General features: G+C 31.4%; 1 protein-coding gene across 3 annotated transcripts in view; it reads right to left on the minus strand.

Moving 5' to 3' along the window:
• The window catches only part of LOC143067933 (high affinity 3',5'-cyclic-AMP phosphodiesterase 7A-like), a 72,389-nt gene extending 51,107 nt beyond the window's left edge, over nt 1–21,282 (minus strand). Inside the window, exons 1-2 of one of the 3 annotated variants that reach the window (XM_076241576.1) lie at nt 21,036–21,282; nt 6,984–7,133 (exon numbers count right to left, since the gene is read on the minus strand). In XM_076241576.1, the coding sequence (XP_076097691.1) occupies nt 6,984–7,133; nt 21,036–21,188 (303 nt within the window). In that variant the 5' untranslated portion in view covers nt 21,189–21,282. Of the gene's footprint in view, nt 1–4,110; nt 4,262–6,983; nt 7,134–21,035 lie in introns of those variants that run through there. The other 2 variants (XM_076241583.1, XM_076241591.1) reach the window with 2 other exon arrangements.
• Between the last annotated feature and the right edge of the window lie 2,544 nt (nt 21,283–23,826).

Genomic DNA, 23,826 nt, shown 5'->3' on the forward strand with positions numbered 1-23,826 from the left:
TAATACAGATCTTATTTTGACAATCCTTTACTGTTTCTATCATAACAAATTTATCCTATGATCCAAGCCTTTTTCTTCAGTGTACATGAACCAATTGCAAGCACCTGCTCTGTAACACGTATACATACTATTATCATGTATTTAGCAGTACAAGTTGTATTATTAATTGTAGTAATAGCCCTCTATGTGTCTATGTATATATAAACTGTTATAAACACATTATATATATCCTAATATATATATATGGCCTTCTTATTGTACCATACTTAGTTTTAATTCACTTCTTGTACTAGTTGTAGACCTCAAACTGATGTCAATTAACATTGTCAAACGTCATGGTTAGTCTACACAAAGCTAAATTAATAAGGTTATCAATATAAATAATAATGATAAGAGATTAAATAAGGTAGATTTCCTTCATATGATTTAATATCTCACAGACTGACAGCAAAAATCATATCAACTATGAAAACAAATGAACTTGACCATATTTACATGTATATATTGGTCACTGGTACAATTTCATTTTATTTAGATTCCTTTTTTAAGATGATTGATAGAATTGAGAATCATCAGATACAGCGAATGTATCAAAGACACTATAACATGATCAAAGACACAATAACATGATCAAAGATCAGAAAACAACCAAGTCACCAATAAGTCATCAGTGTTGCTAAAAAATTCCCCGTCCAGAGTGGGGCTTCAGCTGGCCCCTAAATGATTATTTCCTTGATGTGGAGTTAAAAAATATAACATGGATATTAAGGATGTACTTGGGTGAGGTTTTGGAATAAGTGTAAAATGTTTTACGTGTTAAAAAATTTACACCAGTACTTAAAACCCTCGATCATCCTTTATGGGTGCATTTTACATAGATAAATTAAATTGTATAATATAAGCAAAATGAGGATGTTAAATTTGATGTATGCCTTTTTGTGCTTCTTTGTTACATTTGTTGTTTTTATAGTGATTAAGATGATAACACAATGTTGACTGCTGTACCCCTATTTTTTGACATTTTTACCTATTGTGTCTGTTTGTTTTGTTCACGCATCGGTGACGATATAATGGAATTTGATGCGACTGTCATACAAGTGAGAGGTTTAGCTAGCTATAAAACCAGGTTCAATCCACCATTTTCTACATTTGAAAATGCCTGTACCAAGTCAGGAATATGACAGTTCTTGTCCATTCGTTTTTGATGCGTTTTGTTATTTGATTTTGCCATGTGATTATGGACTTTCCGAATTGATTTTCCTCTGAGTTCAGTATTTTTGTGATTTTACTTTTTAGACTCCTCGGTGTTTTTCCATACGATACAAAGTAAAATAGTTTGCCCCATAATATCTATTTATCTTTTAACATAAGACTTAATAGCGTATAAAAAGTCATTTGACAAAATTAAGCAGATTCTTGATTTTCTTTCTTTTGATTTGAGACCCAAATAATACCAATGCAAATATAAGGTAAAAGGCCGAGTGAGCCTTTTTCCGCCATATTTTATAAACCAAATATCTCAAAAAGGAGCTCCATGACCTATCAATATTTTTAGCTTATTTTGATCCTTAACTAATACTCTACCAGCTTAAAGTACCAATTTTGAATTCTTGATTTATTTAATTTTACCTTAGATCACCTAAGTACATCCTTAAGGTATACTGTTAATTTAGAAATTATTGAGAGATTTTCAATAATGCAAATGGTGCTTCTGGGTGAGTATTGCTATAAGAACTCACATTCTGATATCTCATACATGTATATATCTGTATGATGATTTTTCTCAAAGGTAATATCTTTTGTCCATTCTTCAAAAATCAAAATAATGAATAGTGTGTCCTTCTATAAAGTGATGATATGGGTGAAGGTTTGTTACCATTAAAATGTTTAAACCTGTTGCAATTGTTTGCACTTGTATTAAGTCAGGAATCTGATGTTCAGCAGTTGTTGTTTGTTGATGTGGTTCAATTGTGTTTCTCGTTTTTTATATAGATTAGACTGTTGGTTTTCCTGTTGAATGGTTTTACACTAGTTATTTTTGGGGGCCCTTTATAGCTTGCTGTTCAGCGTGAGCCAAGGCTCAGTGTAGACCTATAATGGTTTACTTTTATAAATTGTGACTTGGATGGAGAGTTGTCTCATTGGCACTCATACCTCATCTTCTTATATCTATGTACTAGTTTCTAAATTTACAGTGCTATAAAAAAAATAGTTGAAAAAAAAGTTATGCAGGTGATTCTCAGATAGATATAAGATCAAGTCACCAGAATCAAGCTGTTTCACAACTAGTTTTATTTCTAGCGGTAACAATTTAGGTTTCAAATAGCTTATGATAAGATTTATACTGAACTTAAGTTGCTTGATGTTCCTGTTTTGACATTTTTGCAATATAACATTGTTGGGGCACAGTCAGGTGTTGGATTTTGCTCACTAAGGTCTCAGGTCAATGAGCAAAACTGTCATGCATGCCTACATTCGTTGACACTACTCTTAATTATATTACTAAAGCCAGATGTCAATTTGAAATGGTGTGAAAACACCATAAATTCATCATGCAACAACTTAACTAACTTAACTAACACAACAAATATTATCTAAAACCAATATATATAATATTAATTTTGACTTTGTATATATAGCATGCGATCAAATAAAACTTTTCTTTAACTTTTCAACATCATGACAGAAGAAAATTGCCATACATATGTATATTTTGTAAAAGTCATTAGGTCACCCCACATAAGAATGAGGTCAGTCAGATATATAAAGTCTCTAAATGTATCTGTGTATAAGTCTGAAATCACATATGTATATATATTTTTTTTAGATTTCTGAGTGCCAAACTTCCTTAAAGAAATAATGAAGTTAGTATAAACCAAAGCTGACAACTAGCTGTCAATTATCAAGTACATACATGTACATTGTATCTATGATAAAACTTTACTATACTGATTTTTTTCTCCATTTCTTAGAAATAAAAGCATAATAAATCGAGTCATGTGGCTGTATGAGGAATCGCAAACAATACTTGCTTGTGCAACAATGTGCATAAATTTGTTAAAAAGTTATGGCAATACTGTTCAGTACCATCTTAATAATTTGGTGTAAGAGTCGGAACAAAGATTGATGCCCAGGAGTGGTGACAAAAATTGATGCAGAAAAATGTCCACTGATAATTTGGTGTATTTATATGGTAACACAGATTATTGCCCACTGATAGTTTTGTAAAGTAGGTGTGACATAGGTTATAAATGCAGAACTATATATATTGATATGTCTGTGTAGAAGTGGTAACACAGATATATTCAGTGGTGCAAAGTAATACGAGTCCAAGGTCAGAGACCTGTCTTTTCAAGGGTGTGACTTTTCATTTTTAAATTACAAAAGTCAAGGACTGTCAATTCTTTACACTAATCCATCATACAGGACTGTTGATGTCTTATAGAGGACCTTCCACCGAAATTTACAAATGGTCCTGAACCTTTCATTATTGAACGTAAATTTGAACCCTTGATTAACATACCTGAAAGTATCAGTGTCAGAATGTCTCTTGACATTTCAGTAAAGGACACAAATTAAAGCAGATGCAACCGTTAAGGATTTGATGTAAGTCAGTGGTGACAAAAATTTGAACAGAAAAAGGCCCCTTGATCATCTCGGTGAAAAAAATAAATGTATAATGTTTTAAGAGTTACCAGTCAAAAATATTTCATCTTTCTTTAAATAATTAATATAAACATAATCTGTCATCATTTATCTCAATGAAGAAATCAGAAAAAAATAACAAGTTTGAATTTGAAATTCTCAACAAAAGTAGAACTGAAAATTCTATGACTAAACCTGCAGTATGTCATTTCAATGTACTGGTAATTATTCTTTAAAGGTGATAATGAATTAATACGTTAATTCTGTGAAGATTTTATTGCCTACTAATTATTATACAAGAATTTCTATATGAAAGTCATGTAAATTTACAGACATACTGACATATTTTTCTCACTCAAAAACTTCTAATCTGTCACACCACCACCATATCAGAGATTGATTATAATTACTTTATGACATCATCAATTAATTCATTAATTAATATTGACATATACACCAACATACCTCTGATGAACAACAGTGTCCCATTTTTCTTATATATCCCATCAAGACATCATCAATATCTACGATTCACAGCCGTCAATTTACACAATTTATTCTCAACTTCATCACAATTTTTAATTAACTTGACAAAATAGCTGTGAATGGAAACCCTAGTAAGATGAAAATGCATGTATATGAATTCTTATTTACATCAATTCAATCGTATCTACTCCCTCCAAACATTTCTATTCAACTTCTCTCTAGCAATGAATGCAAAAACACTGAGAATGAAAGACAGTTATCTGTGATGGGATTATTTATATATGTAGGGAAAAAATAATGTATTCATCAAAAGAACAGTCAAGCTTTTTTCACTAGGCAACAAGTAAGTTATTGACAAAATCGAAAATTTCATCTGATTGGAGTACATTTTAAGGACGTAATTGTACTATGTTCACTCAAACATGAAATAATAACTACACATGACGTCAAGTTGTCAACTGTTTACATTTGCCTAAAGCAAACAAAAAAAGATTGGGTTACTATAACCATTTTTAGGATAATAAAGATGCCAAATAAATATGCTAACAACCTTTTTATCTATCCTTTCTGAAAGTGACCACAAAATGAATGGTCAAGTATCAGCTAATGAAAAGAATGTGGGATACACTTCAAGTGGGTCATTTTGTGACTATAACAATACTAGTCTGACCATTCAAATGTTGTTGAATCACTAAAAATTGATAGATCTTATTGGATGGTGTTGAAAAAATCTTTAGGATAAAATTTAAGATTGATTGATTGATTGTTAGTTGCTTAATGTCCAGTGGAAAATATTGCAAGCATGTTTAGGATAATGGGGTTAATAAAATTCAGTAGTATCACTGAAATTTAGTAATATTTCTTATGAATAATTGTACATATGTGGTATTTGCCTTAAAATGAGACCACTTAGACTTTTACCATCAAGTCCTATATGGATTAAGAACATCATCAATGCAAGCATTCATTTCCCCAGGACAAAACTTTTTTTATCATACATTTTATTTGTAACCAGTTTTGGTTGTCATTTAATGGTTCCTGTGGTCAGTCTTGTAATTAGTCTTGTGGTCAGTTGATTTGGTATATTGATCCCTACATCACTTCATCCAGATATCATTCAAGTCACAACACTGGCTGAGAGAAAACATTGTTCCATAGAAATTTCTACTGATTGTCAATTTTACAATAAATTTCAATTCAACTTCTAAATGGGAGGTGAATAGAAAGTAGATAACCTGTGACTCCCATCGACTGACTAAAATCAACAAGTCCAAGACATGGCCAAAAAAAATATAGGTTTGAACATAGGTTTCAATTTTAATAGACTTGTAAATTAATTTCTGTATATATTATATTTTTTCAATTATTGTATTGGAAAATCCCCCAAAATGATTGACTTAATTCAATACAGAAGTATCAAACAGAAGACGCTTATGAAAGGTCATCTCTTAACCTACAATCATTCTTGACTTTCCTTAATTGGACATTTTCATGGTTTTGAGAAGGTGCATGCAGCTAGTGTTTGATTAATGTTCTTTATTAGGAATATATTATAATTTGCCAATTGTTTAGGAATTTTCAACACTTTTGACTGGTTATTTCTCAAAACAAAACCCCTAAATCAGATGTAATACAAAGTCATAACATTCAATCTAAAGGAAAACCTAACAAGAAAGACTTTATATTTCCCAAGCACTTAAACCAATCCCCCTCCCCCCATTTCTTTTCTAAATTTACTGTATAATCAATGTCCCATGTAAAACAAAAGCATTTACAAAATTAATAAAAAAAATAAAGTACATGTAGTGCAAAATTAAAGTCCAAATAAAAACACATTAACAGGCTGTTCTTATATACTATCCTTCACTGCAAACTAAACTGTTATAAGTGTATTTCAGATACTGTTGCAAGTACATCTAAATTTATATACCCCTTAATTGCAATGCTGTAAGAAGTACAGCAGTCATTAAGACCCTCTTTATACAGACTTTACTGTCAGTACAACTATTACATACTGTTATAAGAACATCCATTATTAGGACCTATTTTACTGCAAACTTTACTGTTAAAAGTCAACTGTAGTAACTGTAACAAGAACAGCAGTGACTGATAGAAGTACGTCAATCATTGTTTGCCCTCCACCCTTTATTGCAAACTAATTTGATGCTACAACAGTTAGTGTTAGAAGTACAGCAGTCATATTTATACAATCTTTATACACACTTTACTGTGAGTATACATTACTATTACACACTGTCATAGGTACATCAATTATTAGGACTTCTTTTACTGAAAACTTTACTGATAAAAGTACTGTGGAACATGACTAACTGTTACCTGAGTACAGCAGTAACTGTTACCTGAGTACAGCAGTAACTGTTATAAGCACAGTGCATATATAGTAACTGTTACAAGCACAGCAATCGTCAACATCCCAATTATGGCAAGAAAGTTTGCTGTTACAATACAGCAGTTTTTGTTAGAAGCAGTTGCTGTTGAAGGCGATAGCAGTTACTTTTAGGTTAGAAGTCCTGAAGTCATTTAGATGCTCTTTTATTGCAAACTTTACAGCTATGTGTTAAAAGTAGTTACTGTTGAAGTACAGCAGCAGTCATAAAGACCCTCCTTTAACACAAGCTTTATAGCTAGCAGTACAACAGTTATTGTTTAAGCACAGCAGACATGTATACCCTCTTTAATGTTAGAAGTTAAACAGTTATTGTTTAAGCACAGCAGACATTTATACCCTCTTAAGTTACAAACTTTAATGTTAGAAGTTAAACAGTTATTGATAAAGCACAGCAGACATTTAGACCCTCTTTGTTAACCTAAAATAGAATTAAAGGACTTACAAGACTCTCTTCACTGTTATGGTAGATAATTTTACATTTTCCCTCAGTAACTCTCCATGTTGCTAAATGACCTTTGGAGGGGATACAAGTCATTGCAGTAGTAAAGGGCATCATTGCTTGAAATTGTCCTGTCACCACAAAAACTCCATTCTAAAGGAAAACACGACACATAACGAAGAATTATCAGACATTTTCATTTAAAGAATATTGATGCAAAAATCTTCAGGTTTTTATTTCCAACATGTCGACACATCATATAAATTGGTTAATTCCCGAGTTATTGGAATTTATTTAAAACACATCTTCAATCAACTGAGACATCTTGACGCAAAAATCCCAATATTTTATTCAGCGACACATTGTTACTAGTTCTATAATACACAGCACTGATCATACAGAATCAGAAAATATTATCTATATCAAATCAAAGTTAAAAAGATCTGCTTCTGAAGATTTAATTAAGATTGATTGAGTGTACATAGCACATATTCATTTGTAACTGAATATTCAATCTTATGACGCAATCACTTACCAACTTTAAATCATAATTGATGTAGCTAAACGAGAGCACTTTTAGTGATATAGAAATAAGTTCAAAGTCACTGTGTTCTCTAGCTCAATGATCAATAACAGTAGCTATTAAAACTTCCCAAATTTATGAATATATTAACACAAAACCAAAGCATAACATTCCACCAAAATATCAAATGCCACCTAATCATAAGGTTGAAGAAGTATGTTATATAATTGGTTATACAGGCAACGATCCTGATTTTTCCAGGTTCATTTTTGAAAAGACTTGGCAAATAAATGCAAACAATTGTTTTTGTTGTATAGGGTTAGAGGTAATTATAAAGTAAAGTACTCTAACAGAAGACTGCACTCGATGTGTACAAAAGAGTAGTCATACAGTGTGACCTTGCCTTTTTTAAATCCTAAATACAGATGTGTACCAACAAACAATCATTATCGGCCAATTGTTGTTTATAACCTAAGGGAGATAACTGCAATTAATCATACTTCTAATTTCAATCATTTCCTCCTAATATTTTCAATATTCATCAAATATACTCAAAATAATATCTTTAGTCCATAAAATAACCTTGTCTGATTATGATTAGTCTGTTTACTTTATACACTAAAATTTGATGATCAGTAAGTACTCTTCAGGACTAAATTGCAGGTCAGCATAGCATAGTATAGAATTTTTTATTTTCCAAATTACAGGACGCATAAAGAGAATACTAAATCAAGTATAATGATTGAAGTAATTAAGTCAAAAATAAGACATTACAATTCCATTTTATCAAAATAAGTCTCAATATATATGTTACAGGGAATTTGTAAAATCAGGGATTTTGTAAAATCACTGGACTAATCAGTGATTGTGTAAAATCACTAACAGTTTCAGTGGTTTTGTAAAATCCCTGAAATTGTTAGGGATTTTACAAAATCACTGAAAATAGAGCTAGGGATTTTGTAAAATCCCTGATTACAATAAAGTATAACATGCTACTAGAAATGTGTTTTTCTTAATAGAATGAAATTCAAAACAGTGTGGCTGTGGCTATTGATTGACACATTAAATTCATCCATTGACTGGGACAATTTAGGTGAACGTTTGTATGTAACGACCACTTCTCACTATGTACTTTTTAAAGACACTTAAACTATGGGGTCACCAAAGGTTCTCAACACCTTAATAAAGCAATTCGAAAAACTAATCAGAAATAACACGATGTTTTGATTTATATCAATTATATAAATCAAAACATAAAGGTTATTCCTGATTAATTTTTTTAATTATTTTATAGTTAAAGGCGTTAGGAAACCTTTGGTGACCCCACAGTTTAAATGTCTATCGTAGGTATGTCGTGAACAGTGGTCGTTACAGACAAACGTTCATGTAAATTGTCCCAGTCAATGGATGAATTTAATGTGTCAATCAATGGCCACAGCCACACTGTTTTGAATTTCATTCTATAAAGATAGACCAAATGAATGATCACTAATGATTTAGAAATATATTTGTTTAATAAACACTATGAGCTAGAACTTGTGTATAATGATAATGACTAAAATTTACACTCATGATTGGCTGGCCTTCTTTTTCTAGGAGCTTACAGACATCAAAATGAATCATTTTTTTTTGTCTATGGTCCTTTGAGAGTCAATATATTGATGTTGCTGTAATTTTGTTTAGGTGAAACACAGACAAGTATATTTTTCTTATTTTTAAAAATTCAATCAGACAAAAACAGATTTATTCTGCTCAGTGCTCAATAAGCCACTTTTCATGTTGCTTCTAGATTTGATGTATTGTGCAGGATTTAGCATTCATACAACAGATAATTATGTACTCCTGATGAAAAAGCTTTAACAATTCTTGGTTGTTACCAGGGGCGGATTTAAATGGTGGCGTGGCGGGCATGCACCCCCCTAAAATTTGCAAAGCATGGGTTGACTTCAACATATTTAAGAATCAGAAGAGACCATTCAATCTTTTTTAACTTTCAAAGTATATAAAACAGTCAGTTTAACAGAATCAACGTGATTACTAATCAACTGACCTAGTGACAGTCGCTTTATTAAATTTCTATAAATAAATTTCAAAGGATGTTGTCTGAAACGCGGAGCTGTGTCTGATGACATTTGCAGTTTTTATAATCAATTTGTTTGATAATCACAGTTTCAAAACATCCCTTACTCACTTTCACAATTTCATCATGACACGGTCAAGAAAACAGTGAGATTCTTTTATAATATCTGTAATGAAAGATAAAAATACTGTTTCAAGCGAAAGGTTAGTTTCTTAATTTGTATCTCCATGTCTATATTTATTTCTCACTTGCAACCTCAATATTTAGCCGAATTCTGCAACATATTACTTTATACTTGGGATACCAAGAGAATAAATATAACTGTGTGAATGCATCTCATTCTGATTTTAGTTGTTTGTGGTGAATACAGTAAAGTCTGGCACGACCTCCGAAAATCAAAAAAGTAAAAAACAGATAGTATAAAAGGACAATTAAAAATTGCTGGTAAAAGTAGAAATTTTGTTTGAAAAATATATTGGTCAGGTGAGCAATTGTGATCTGTCTCGTCTCACTTTGCGTCCGTCTGTCTGCTTGTCTATCTGTAGATTGTTGTCAGGTGTGGATTAAGGCGGTTTCAGCTTGAAACTTTAATTTCTCGCTAATTTTACCACACAAAAGTTCGAGATATCTACATTTCACTCCTTTAGAAAAATATTTCAATAGTTTTACCTAAAAAAAAAAACTCCAAAAATTTTTCACCTTGCTCCGCTCGGTGAAAATATGACTTTGCGCCCCTTCTAACTGCAATACTGGATCCGCTCCTGGTTACACCTAATATCTTGGAAGCCATATGAGAGCTAGTTCAAAGTTGATTCAAAAGCAAGGGAAGAATTTTCAAATTAATTAATCCTTATAAATGAGAACAATAAAAGCATCAAATCTAGAATTACCAACCCTTTTGTTATAATAAGCAATTTTTTTGATACCCATAATCTGTGATATGATTTGTTCAATTATTCAAATGTATCAATTAAGTTACAATATTGCTAATTTTTACCACACAGAAAGACATGGGTCAAACCATAAAATATGTTGCTCTATAGAATAAGACAGACAGACAATGATAGCAAGGACAAACATTCAGATATACAATCACAACTTTTTCGAATTCTACAAACCAATAGCCAGGATTATCTTTTTACAATTACCGTCCATTGCCCTGTGTCAGAACTTAGATTCTTAACAGCAGTTACATAGTTATAAACTTCATAATTTGACTGATATCATATTTGTTGATTTAATTTATACAATAGACAAAACAATTTGGCAAAATAGGCGATTGCCTCCATAGGAACCCTTCCGTTCCAGACTGAGTTCATACTTCAGTAAAAAGAAAATTTTATGTACTTAGTTAATTATATTTACAATCTATAGGCACAAGAGATCTATGACACAAAATATGTTTACCTTAAATTAAATTATAAATGTCCACTATGGTCACTAAAAGCTTTACAAATACAGATAAGGTTTATAAACTTATAATATTTAAATCTATCTTAATTGACCAAGACATCAAAATATTTTCAAAGAAAATTAAGTCTACACATGTATGTTAAACTATTTGATTTTTTTTGGAACTTTATTGCATTTATCATTGATACAAAAATATAAAACAAGCCATGTAAATTTCGTTCTTTTGAAATCTAGATACTGATGATTCCTTCTTTTTTTTGTGGGTATCAATTTCTGGATTGAGAAAAACTTGCATTTTCATGGATATTTAATTTCATGCTTTTGCCAAAGTCTACATACAATCTTATCAAAAAATTGTAATCCAATGAACAATTTGGAATTCAAAAAATCCATGAAAAATAATAAATTCACATTAAAATTAATCTCATGTTGCAATACATATATATAATTGACAGTGTTGTTACTTGCTGGTGCAGAGTAGAAGTGTACACTCCTTAAATGACAAAAATATATGCATATAAGAGCTTGGTAGCTCATGGGGAAATGATGACATTGTTTTCTTTGATGTCATTAGTCTCTCATAAATCAAAGTCTACATGATTTCCTCAATAGAGAAACACAAGGTTTCTTTATATAATCTTACACATTACCACTACAACATTCTACATTTTTATATGAAAATTGCAACCATGCTGAATTCAAGCTCTTCAAGCTAGAATATCAAAATATTTTGGCGTTTGGAGAGGGTTTTTTAGGAGTTAGTGACCAAAGGCTTATTTACCACATGTTGGTTGACCGCCTAAGATGTCCAGTTGCTGTTCCATTTGATATACATGTTTACCACACTTCACTTTTTATACTGTAGTAAAAACTTCTAAAACATAAAATTGAGAAGGAAATGGGGAATGTGTCAGAGACTGACAACAACCCAACCAAAGGGCAGAAGTCTACCAATGGGTCTAAAAAATTAATACAGCAAGAAAATCATTCACCAGGGAACAGGCTTTAGCTGGCCCCTAAACAAAAAAGTGTACCAGTACTGGCTCAGTCAAAATGGACATCATTTTTAAAACAAGTATTTATCAAAGCAGATGCAAGTTTCTAGTTATCTAAATTGCTTTCAATGGTTGGTCTAAGAATTGATATAAAAGAAGGGCCTCATTGAATCAATGAATGAATAACAACTTTCAAGATGTTATGGTACTTTGGGTAGTATAAAAAGCTAAACAGTTTTGAAGCTAAAAAAAAATCTTCAAATTGTTTTCAAATAATTTTCTCATCCAAAATTACACAATGAGAGAAAAAAACAAGGTTAAAGAAAAACATATGTGCATTAACTGTAAGATGCTGAAAAGATAGGTAGGTAGGTAGAAAAATTTATTTATTCTGAAGACTTTTTTTTACATTGAGTCTGTGGGAGCAATATAGTGACTTTAACAATACTTAACCAAAAATGGTAAAACAAATTTTAGGGTAGGTAGTGGTACAGTAAAACACACACTTTTTTTGTTTGGCCCAATCAAATATACTTAAACAAAATGTAAATGAACTTTCAAAAGTTCCATGAAAAATGTATATCTAGTACTTATTAAACTAGTGGTACTTCTTTGTTTATCATCAGGAAAACAATTAATTTCTTACCTCATACTTTTATCATAAATGAGAAATTCTAATGTCATTATGTATTCCAATGAGTGAAAAAAATTAATATCAATTAACATCTTTTACAAGATAAAACCTAAAGTTGTCATGGTAACTTAAACTTCTTTTTTCATTCATATTTTGCACGAATCACTCAACTATCCTTCTGTCTGTAAGGTGTGCAAAAGCCATTAAAGCTAACTATTTTCCTAATTATCGCCATTAATTTCATTCACTAATAGGCTATGGTCTGCCACATAAACATAGTTATATTTTAGTGGTTAAAGAAATAATTCAAGGTTAGTCGTAAGCTATTAGTAGCATGCAAAAGTTCAAATTACATTTGTTCTTTATGAAACTATCCAGTTTTAAGAAACATAACTCTACTTATGGTTGAGATACAATAAAACTTGACTTCAACTTGATAAAGATGTTACTTTTACATTAAGATCTAAGAAAATGTCATATTGTAAATTAAATATTTCTTTAATCATATATTCTGAAAATTAATACTTATTTTGAAATAATCTGGTCTTAACGCAGATGCTATGTGCACTGTAGAAGGTAATCTAAAATTCATTTACTATTAATTTCAAATTAGCACCATCAATGCAGTGGCTCAACAAATAACAAGAAATGAGCTTTTAAATGACATCTAACTGTGTTTTCTGTTGTTTTTTTAAGGTAAAGAGTGATTAACAACGAGGGCAGCTAGTACAAATGAAAGTGTTGTATTCTAATGTACATGTAAGGTGCACATGCTTTTCAGGCTTATTTGAAAATTTGTCCCTAACCTTGAAGTAATTGCAACAGAAGATTTGGAAGTTTTAATCTTTAGCATTACTGTATACCCCAAATATACACAGAAAAAAGTCTCATAAAATGAACTTGAGGAAAATTAAAAAATAACTATTTTAAAATTCCTATGGAGATTTGCATTGATATGGGAAATAACTTTGCAAAAAAGGCAGAAATATCATTAAAAATTGATACAAAAATTATAACTTGACCTCTTTTATTCAACAAAATGTATTGGTTCTTGATGTTTTAGCTTTCTTTAGAGTAAAAAAAAAACAACTTAAAAGGAAACTATGCAGTGTCGTCCACCCTCCTGCCAACTGTACTACAAAATTTTTATATAATCAGATTTTTCCTTGGGAAACCCAGTTAAAAAGTGAAAACAAGTTGAATATTATTTTAACTTAAATCATGTAAATTCATAAAATGCAACTAGAGTCGTCAACATTTGTATGTTTTGACGAACCTTTTTTAAGTTTTAATACACATGCAGTGTGAAATAAGCCTCCAGCCTCCATAAATCCATAGATTTATAGTAATTAATCACCCATTCTCTTATAATGACAATAATTCAGTTACAGTCATCACCTTTTCAACTGTACAATGGCCTACATTAGTTTCCCATTCAAGAACAACTCTTATAGAAAATACCTTATGACAAAATTGAAAATTAAACCAGTTAAATAAAAATAATTTTAATTCAAATTCAAATATTTATTGTCATATAAACTCTGAACAATAAGTTTGTGACAAATAATATAAACATACACAAAATACATTTAACAAACAAAAACCATGAAAACAAAAAAAGCAGAAAAGCAAAACAATCTATCTATATGATATATAAATATATTTTATAAATAAATCAAGAGTCCCCTGTCCTCAGTTCTAATGCCTGTTTAAAATAGGACTCTAAGCTTTTTACTTCTTTTGAGGTTGATGGACAAAGAAGATATTTAATTTTTTCATTTTCTTGCCAGGACATAAAATCTAGCATATGTTTCATTATAATGCATTTTGTTGAGATCAAAACAGAGAAGTCATCCAAAGAGCAGATGTAAGAAATCAGTCAATCAATCAAACAAATGGTGTTATCATGGTTATTGTCATACTTGTCAGGTTCAGCCACAAATTAGCAACTTATTACTCAGTTTCATTATTTTCCAACAGTGTGAACAGAGTAGTGATAAACATCAATGACGTCAATTTGTCACAATAAATTTTCTTCATTAGCAGGGGGAACAAAAATCTGTCAATTTCATATGCATGTTATTTTACAAATTTTATGATTTTCATCTTTAATACACATTTTGGTACACAAATATGGTTTTGTAAACATATATAGCAATGTTGGTTGAAAACAATACTTAGAGGTTCTGAGTGTCTTAATGCTTTAAAAAATGGCAAAGACTTTACCTATTATTACAGTGAGTTGACTGTTAGTGTTGCTCTCCACCAATTGCAACTCATTCAAAATTTTGACCAAATTGCAATTTGTTTTATTAAACCAAATTGTTCAACTGGTCAGAATATTGAACAAATTGTTCAGTCAAAATGTGAAAGTGCAAGGTGATAAAATAAAACATACTTACAATCCTATAAGACTTTAACTCCACTTTAATGATGTTGTGACAAAATTAGTTTATCAGTTTGAATAGTTATATTATAGCCATTTCCATGCTGAAGAGGAACTGTTTATTTTGAATTGCTATAAAATTGTCCAAACTAAGCTTTCATATAGTTTTTCTTTCTAAAAGTATTCTATATTTATAAGAATCATATATCATTTTAAATAAAACATCATATATTCAGTAAAATATGTGTGAAATAACAATATGCTATTGATAAGTTTTCAGGGGAGATAACTTAAAATATTATTCTTTTGAATAAAGACTTTTTGAAAGAAAAGTTATTATCTCCCCCATGGAAACTTCCTACAAACATATATTGCTATTTTACACATATTTTATTGAATATAAAATGTTTTAATTCACATAATGTCTGATTCTTATAAATATAGAATACTTTTAGAAAAAAAAACAATTGTCCAAAATAAGCTTTCATATAGTTTTTTTTCTAAAAGTATTCTATATTTATAAGAATCAGACATTATGTGAATTAAAACATTTCATATTCAGTAAAATATGTGTAAAATTGCAATATATGTTTGTAGGAAGTTTCCATGGGGGAGATAATAACTTTTCTTTCAAAAAGTCTTTATTCAAAAGAATAATATTTTAAGTTATCTCCCCTAGAAACTTATCAATAGCATATTGTTATTTCACACATATTTTACTGAATATATGATGTTTTATTTAAAATGATATATGATTCTTATAAATATAGAATACTTTTAGAAAGAAAAACTATATGAAAGCTTAGTTTGGACAATTTTATAGCAATTCAAAATAAAAAGTTCCCCTTCAGCATGGAAATGAATATAATATAACTATACAAACTGATAAACTAATTTTGTCACAACATCATTAAAGTGGAGTTAAAGTCTTATAGGATTGTAAGTATGTTTTATTTTATCACCTTGCACTTTTATGACTTGGCTGTGGTTTTCTACAGCAGTTGGTTCAAATTTCTAACCAGTTGAACAATTTGATTTTATAAAACAAATTGCAATTTGGTCAAAATTTTGAATGAATTGCAATTGGTGGAGAGCAACACTAACAGTCAACTCACTGTAATATAATATTGTTCAAATTATTGGTACCAAGTAGAAGAGAAAATCAAAGAGCAGATTGCTCTGAGGGATACGATTGCCGTTGTTTCATTGACACATGTATACATGTAGCTGGATAATATTATTTTCAAAACTAATTCAACTGCACATTTAAAATAGTTACAAAATAGCCAATCACGGATAAAAGTGTATGAACAATGTAATCAGGCCTATGTTTTATTTTTGTACTATCAATTCCAAGTTTACTTTCCCCAGCAGTCACTGAGACTCAGACTGAGAGAAGGTATTTCACTTCGTATCTTATCACCTATTTCCCTACGTGTATTCTAGGAGGAACCCCATTCCTAACTCTTTAAATATTTAATTTCCTTTGGGTCAGTGATCATGACTCCTTTCCGTACACATTTATCGGTTTAAAATGCGATCGTTTTTAATATAATACGACGTTTATTGACAGAACGAGCTAATACTCGACGTGTTGTTTTGATTCAGAATTGATGGAAGTTACTTCCGGAAGGGAGACAACTCGAAACGATAATATGGAAGACTCCATTTCGCCTGAAGGGGTGTTCTACGATGAGGACTACATTTATTTTAATTTAAATGATGCATATGATTTAAAATTATGCAACAACAATAACCTTCAATAGCAGACATACATAGAAAAGATCCCATGAGTTATAAATTAATTAATTGAGCGGAGAATCCAGAGCAACCATTTAATCTAAAACCCCTTGAAGTCAAGAAAACTATACGCATGCGCATAATTTCCAAAACAAACCCAGGAGCAAGAACGTATATTAAATGTTTATTAAACGACCTAGATGGTTCTCTATTTCTTTATGGAAGTACAATCTCAAATATCAGTTTCATAACGGTAACATATAAGAAAAACTTCACTTCAGTTCTTAAATGACAGAAATAGATTTATCGGAATTCAGAGAACTCTCGCATTTTATCAAAACTGGGAATTCCCTCTGACGTGTTTCTAAATTTATAAAAATACTAAATATAAATACTGCTTAATTCAGATTTTCTGTGTTGTTTAAAACACGCATATAAGTCAAGGGAATTATCAAACATGAAGATAATCTGAAAAGAACATTATAGGAAAGTTGTTTAAGTTCAATCCCTTTGTTTGTTTTTACCTTTTAAAGCAAGACAATCATAAGAATCTGAGATGTTCCTTAATGTTTAGAATAAAACGATTGACATGAGGGCAATGCTCTGAGCCACCGGTATGAGTCGACAGATTGCTTGAAAGCAATCGTATCCCAAAAATGGCATAATATTGGCTTAAATCATTATTTAACAGTAATTACGGTTTACATGTACTTGAACTACCATAATAGATGTAGAACTTAAAAGTCAATATTATAATGTGGACATGCAAACAGTTGATAAAATGGTCATTTGTCTCAAAGCAGTCTCAGAATAAAAGTAGAGGTCAAAATGAATATATAGCGCCCAGAAAAAAATCTTCCCCTCCATAGTCAAATGCTTGTCACCTTATTAGCAACCCTAGAAAAGTGCATGTCAAATGAAATAACCGTTCCAATGTCTCACGCATTTCACATATTTTATTTGTTGATGGGCAAGAACTTAGAACAAATAAAAGGCTTTACCAAGCACAGCCTGATACAACCGCACAGATTGAACCCTGAACAGTAAGGGCAAGTTTGGACACAATATTCAAGCTTGATACTGCCTGTGATCAAATTTTAGACATAATAAAAGTTTCTGACACAAAATAAATGTGTTCAAAGATCTTAAAAATTTTACATGTATTTTTTAAAAATCTTGAAGAAAAAAACTTATGAATGTGTGATTTATAGTGAACATTTTGAAATGCTAATGGGTATATAGTGAACCAAAACCCTAAATTGGTCAATGTGTGGTATCGGTTAAATTTAGGAGAGGCAGATTTAGAGGGGGCCCAGGTGGCCCGGGACCCCCCTTTTCTGGGAAAAATTTGGTTGATTATATAGGGAATCACTGAAGGATGACCTGAGCGGCCCCCTCTTAGGCAGTCAGTGGGCCCCCTATTATGAAAATTTCTGGATCCGCCACTGGTATGGTTGGATACCTAGTGTTATTCAATAGTTATCTTTCTATAGGTACATAAGGTTATAGAATAAAAAGTTGACAATCATGGTAATACTGAAATAATGTACTATGTCTACATGTTTCACCACATGAGTGGCATCATCAAGGCGGTTACAAAAAGAACAAGCATGTGTCCATGATAGTATTAGTACACAGATGCCCCACTTGCACTTTCATTTCAATGGACCGTGAAATTGGGGTCAAAACTGTTAATTTGGCTTTGTAGCTAGAAAGATCATATCATACTCACATAGGGAACATATGTATTAAGTTTCAAGTTGATTGTACTTCAATATATAGATCTCAAGCGTTAAGCTTCAACTTGATTTTACTTCATCAAAAATTACCTTGACCAAAAACTTTAACCTGAAGCAGGACAGACGCATAGACAAACAGACGATCAAATAATCACACAGACAGAAAAGCATAATGCCACTCAGGTGGAGCATAAAAGGTATCAATGCTTCAGATGAGTGTATTCTTTTATTCTTGAAATATTTATATTTTCTTTAAAAATTTTGCTGGAGCCATGATTGTGTTGTTTTTGGAATAACTTCGTCTGTTGTCCTAAATATACTGTGAGGTTACACTTATTTTGACATCTTTTTCACCTACATTTATTTATGATACAGACAAAAGTTCTGTTTGTGCTTATTTTCTGGATGTATCAATATTTACCAAATAGTTCCACCAATATAGTTTTTAATCGATATTGAATCAGGGAATAATCTTTGAACCTATCTCTTAACAATCTATGATTCTGTAATAAGCAGAGGCGGATTGAGGGGGGGGGGGGGGGGGGGCAAAGGGGCCTGGGCACCTTCTTTAGAGAAAAAAATTTGGTTGCTTATATAGGGAATCATTGAAGCGTGACGAGATCGGGGCCCCCTCTTAGGCAGCCAGTGGGCCCCCACTTATGAAGATTTCTAGATCCGCCACTGATAAGGATGCCAAAATTGCAACCATGCTAAAAGGGGAGGGTTGGGTGCCAACTAACATGTTTAACACTGCCACATTCTGTTTGTGCCTGTGCCAAGTCAGGAGCCAATATTTCAGTGGTTGTCACTTGTTGCTGTGTTACATATATTTGTTTTTCGTTCATTATGTTGTACATAAATTAGGCTTTATTTTTCTCTTTTGAATTATTTGTCATTTGGGAGTCTTTTAAAGTTGACTATGCAGTATGTTCATTGCTCATTGTTGCAGACTGTATGTACAGTTACATTTAGTTGTCAATTTCTGTGTCATTTGGTCTCTAGTGAAGAGTTGTCTCATTGGCAATCTCACCACATCTTCTTTTTCAAATTAAATTCACTTGCATAAAACTTGAATAACTGTTGTTTTGTTTTATTTCTCCATATATATTTAGCACAATTTGACAATAGTTGTTACTATTAATTTCTTTAAAAAAGGAAGCATGCTACATAAATGTATTTTGAATGCTAATTTTTAAAAGTTGACTATGGGTGCATGATTTTCTCGCTGTATTGAAGACCCATTGGTACCGTGGTCTTTGGCTGTTGTCTGTTCTTTGGTCAGGTTGGTGTCTCCTTGACTTATTCCCCATTTCCATTCTCAATTCACATGTATGAATTCTTTGTTGAAATTTAAATAGCTAAAGCTATGTGAAAGACGTGCATGTCAAATCATAAAAATATGAATTATTTAGTATGTAAGAAAACTTTAGATTCCTGAGCTATTTTTGCTAAATGGGTTCAATTTGCGTACTGTGTGTCTGACGTTGATGACAGTAACTAGGATAAGTCTACTTAACTACAAGTGCATAAAGGTGAACACTTTCTTTTAAACATTGAACTAATGAACTACATTTTGTATATTCTTTGCCTTTAGAACAACTTAACTAAAGTATTATCTTGAAGAACAGTAAAACAATAGACAAATTTCGAGTTTGATGCATTTCTGTAAAAACCTTGGTTTTAGTGAACATCATTTGTTTGTTCAGGGACATCATCACTTCAATTCACGAGGGGGGGCAGGACCATTTTCGGGATGTCGGGATCGGGTGTTTTAAAGCTTGGGACTTCGGGATTGAGTCTTTCAGGATCCCGGAATTCTTTTTTCAATTTCGGGATGTCTGGGTTTTAATTTCTTTAAATTAGGTACCTTGGGATTTCAAGTTTTTAGATCTGCGTAAGCCCATGGGATCATGAACCCTCTCATTCCCATGTTGAGTGAGTTGTTAGAAAAATATGATGCTATTTTGAATGAAATATTTGGTAAATCAAATTCTTATAATTGACAATCAGTACTGATGAAAATAATACACATTATCAATATTTGTCCACTGATTACTGCACATCACAAAGATTCCTGTATTTTTTTATGTAAATTAATAGTGCAAAATATTAGACTCTACAATGGAAAAGAAATTAATGTATGATGCCTAGTTCAAGCAGCGCAGATCCCTGGGCCAAGGGAGAAAGGCCAAAAAATAAGGAACAGAGTATAATGGGGTGCTTAAATGTAAAAGAATGAGAGTAATAGGCAAACAATATATAGAATAGAGAAAATTACATAATAGCAGAAATAAAAGGCACCCCCCCCCCCCCCAAAAAAAACAATTAAAAATTAAAATAAAAAACATCCAGTATGTTGGAAACTGATACAAGCACATCCCCAACTTTTGTGCTTTAGGTCTAGCTGGGTAAATTTATATCAAAACATTAATTTAGGGAATGAGTTAATAGTTTATCGATAAAACAGGGGATAATCTTAAAGGTGTGAGAATACCTTGTATACATCGTAGTTCCAGTATCTAAACAATTTTATAACAGTTCGTACCTCAAACCTCGGTGTGGATGCAAATACTGTGCTTGAACCAAATGATATTGCTCCTCTTCTTCTCAAAACGTAATCAGACACAGTATAATCAAGTGGTAAATACATTAGATCACCCAGATATCCTACTTTACTCCCGTGAAGTCCTACTTCCATTTTCCATCTTACGGCTGCTAAAGCGGTGTTTATTGAAAAACATGCCTTCTCAGGTAAGGCATTATGAACACTTCAACTGAACAAACACCTGGCTGTCATAAAATCGATAATCATTTCACATCATTATCATCATGGATTTACCTATCAGAAATGACACATGCTAAGCGTTAATTAGTACTGCAGTGCGCGATTAGAGTATATTTAATTTCCAGTCAGAAAACACAGGCACTTGTTTCTGTGTCAGAAAACCTGAAAAGACACAGTACGATCAAATACGATACATAACTGGCTAAAGCCTTTTCGTTTAGCTTTATTGCCTGAAAGTGAAAGAAAACCAACCTTTAGTATAACATACATGTACGATCTGTAACTATTATGTTAATATACCGGCATATTTTGGATATGCAGACGAAAGATCATTCCGATTTATCATGGCGAACATATATCACTTAAAGGGAAATTCCGCGATTTTTTACTTATCATCTAATTATGTTCATCTTAACATAAAAAACACATTTGCAAAGTTTTAAATTTATATTCCTTCTAATAACGGAGAAAATCAAGTATTTGTAACTTTTTTGGTTGAATTCTCGAGTGGGTCGTGACGTATTAGCCCGAGTTATTGAATTCTGGGAAAAAATAAAATCTGTTTAACTCTTATAGCTTATCGACAATATACGTAATTAAAAGCGCACAGCTGACGAATGGTCGTAGTTATTAACCACAATATAAGAATGAACGAAAATGAAGATGTATATACCGTTTTGTATTGATTGAATTAAACTCCTATAAAATTATCTCTAGTAAATGTTTTTGAATAAATTTAATTAATTATTGTTGAGATTTTTTTCATAAAATATTTATTGAACATTTTTACTGATATTGAACTGAAAATATTTCAGTTCTATTTACCGTTATTGTTTTGATAATCATTTCAATGCAACTAATGTGTGAGCAGAGTGTGTATATTATTTTGTAAAGGTCACTGTATATTTCTCGGCTTGAGGTCAATTCGTTTACCTTGTAGCTATTTAGCCGCAGGTGTGAGTTCAAGCGTACACAGGTATAAATGTTGTTATTTGGAAAGGATAAACAGAAAGGATTAGAAAGAGTATGCTGTCACGATGTTAATACACTAAGATTTAATACACGATGAGAATAAAGATACAATAATTAAATTGTGTAAATTAATTGAAAATAAAATTCAGATTCGTAATTCCGAAAGTGTATAAAAATAAAAGGAAACAAATTTTGATTACTTTCTTAGCGGCAATTGGCGTAAAGATTCAAATATGAAGCAAAAAATAGTAGTTTTAATCTTTAATAAAAACTAAGTGCAATATTACCCAATTTGATATACCATTGTACATCTGTTTGATATCATTGACTTTACCGGAATTTCTTAACTTGTATTCAAATCTGGCTGTGTTTAAATGCTAATAAAACTATTGCAATTTTAAAGTTTTTAATTGACACAAAAATACAACATACAACATGGATGATTTTTTTTAGTTTCTTTTTAACATTTTATTCTTACATAATTAAATTCATTTGACAATCATTTACACGAACTTTTTGTGAAAAGAATACCAATTATCTAAGCTAAGGCATTATTTCTTTTGAGGATTTTTGAGGATTTTTTTTAAAAATTCTATGATAATATTTGTGCAATGTTGAACATGATAGCCGTCATTAATCCAAATAAGTAATACAGTAGTTGTAATAAAAGTTATATTTTAGTCATGCATAACTGATATTGACGAATTTAGAATAGTTCGTCCATACATCGTTGTTCTTGAAACAATCATTATTAGTATACATGTAAGTATCCTGACGTATAAGAGCCATTGAGGATGAGCTCCAGAGAAATCAGACTAGAAGCGTTTCGTTCGTTTGTTTGTTGGCCCGAAAGGAGAGGAAATGCAACTGCTTGTACAGATAAACGACAGAATTGCCATACAAGCATTTATAGTCAACACAATCAGAAAGAGTTCCCATCGTTAACCGGGGAATATGAAGGCTTCCAAGGATGAACAAGTGACATGTCTAACTCTGAACAGTTAGAAAACGGACTATCGACATCGACCGCTTGTTCTTGATATTTGAAACTGTATGCATATATATACGTATACGTTTATGATATAGTGATGAGTTCTTGCGTCTGACAAAAACTAAATTCCTTCATGGTTATATCTTGCCATATTGGTTTGTAAGGGGATTACTCAAAATCGTTATTTGAAAATCCTGTTTGTGAGATGTAGATTCATTTCAATACAGAAATTTCGTCTCTATATTTCACAAGTGTATAACACGGAGAAGCTCTGAAGGTCCATTACTCCCATTTTGATTGGGTGTGAACCATCGATGTTTACAGCAATATCAAAGAATAAGATGATGATGGTAGAAAGAACTATGGGCGTCATGTGGCAAATATTACATGCATATCGAACAATGAGTTGTCAATCTGTATGAAAAGATTTCCAATACAACCATATATATTATTGAGAAGGAATGTTTACATGCTATACTCTCGTACTAGTATTACAGGGTTCTTGTGGCGTTCACCTTAGACACATATCTTTTTAACGATGTTTAAAAAAAAGACAGAACCAATTTAATGTCATATTTTCCTATTTTT

Source organism: Mytilus galloprovincialis, chromosome 1, assembly GCF_965363235.1.
Source record: "Mytilus galloprovincialis chromosome 1, xbMytGall1.hap1.1, whole genome shotgun sequence".
In the NCBI taxonomy this organism is placed as follows: domain Eukaryota; kingdom Metazoa; phylum Mollusca; class Bivalvia; order Mytilida; family Mytilidae; genus Mytilus; species Mytilus galloprovincialis.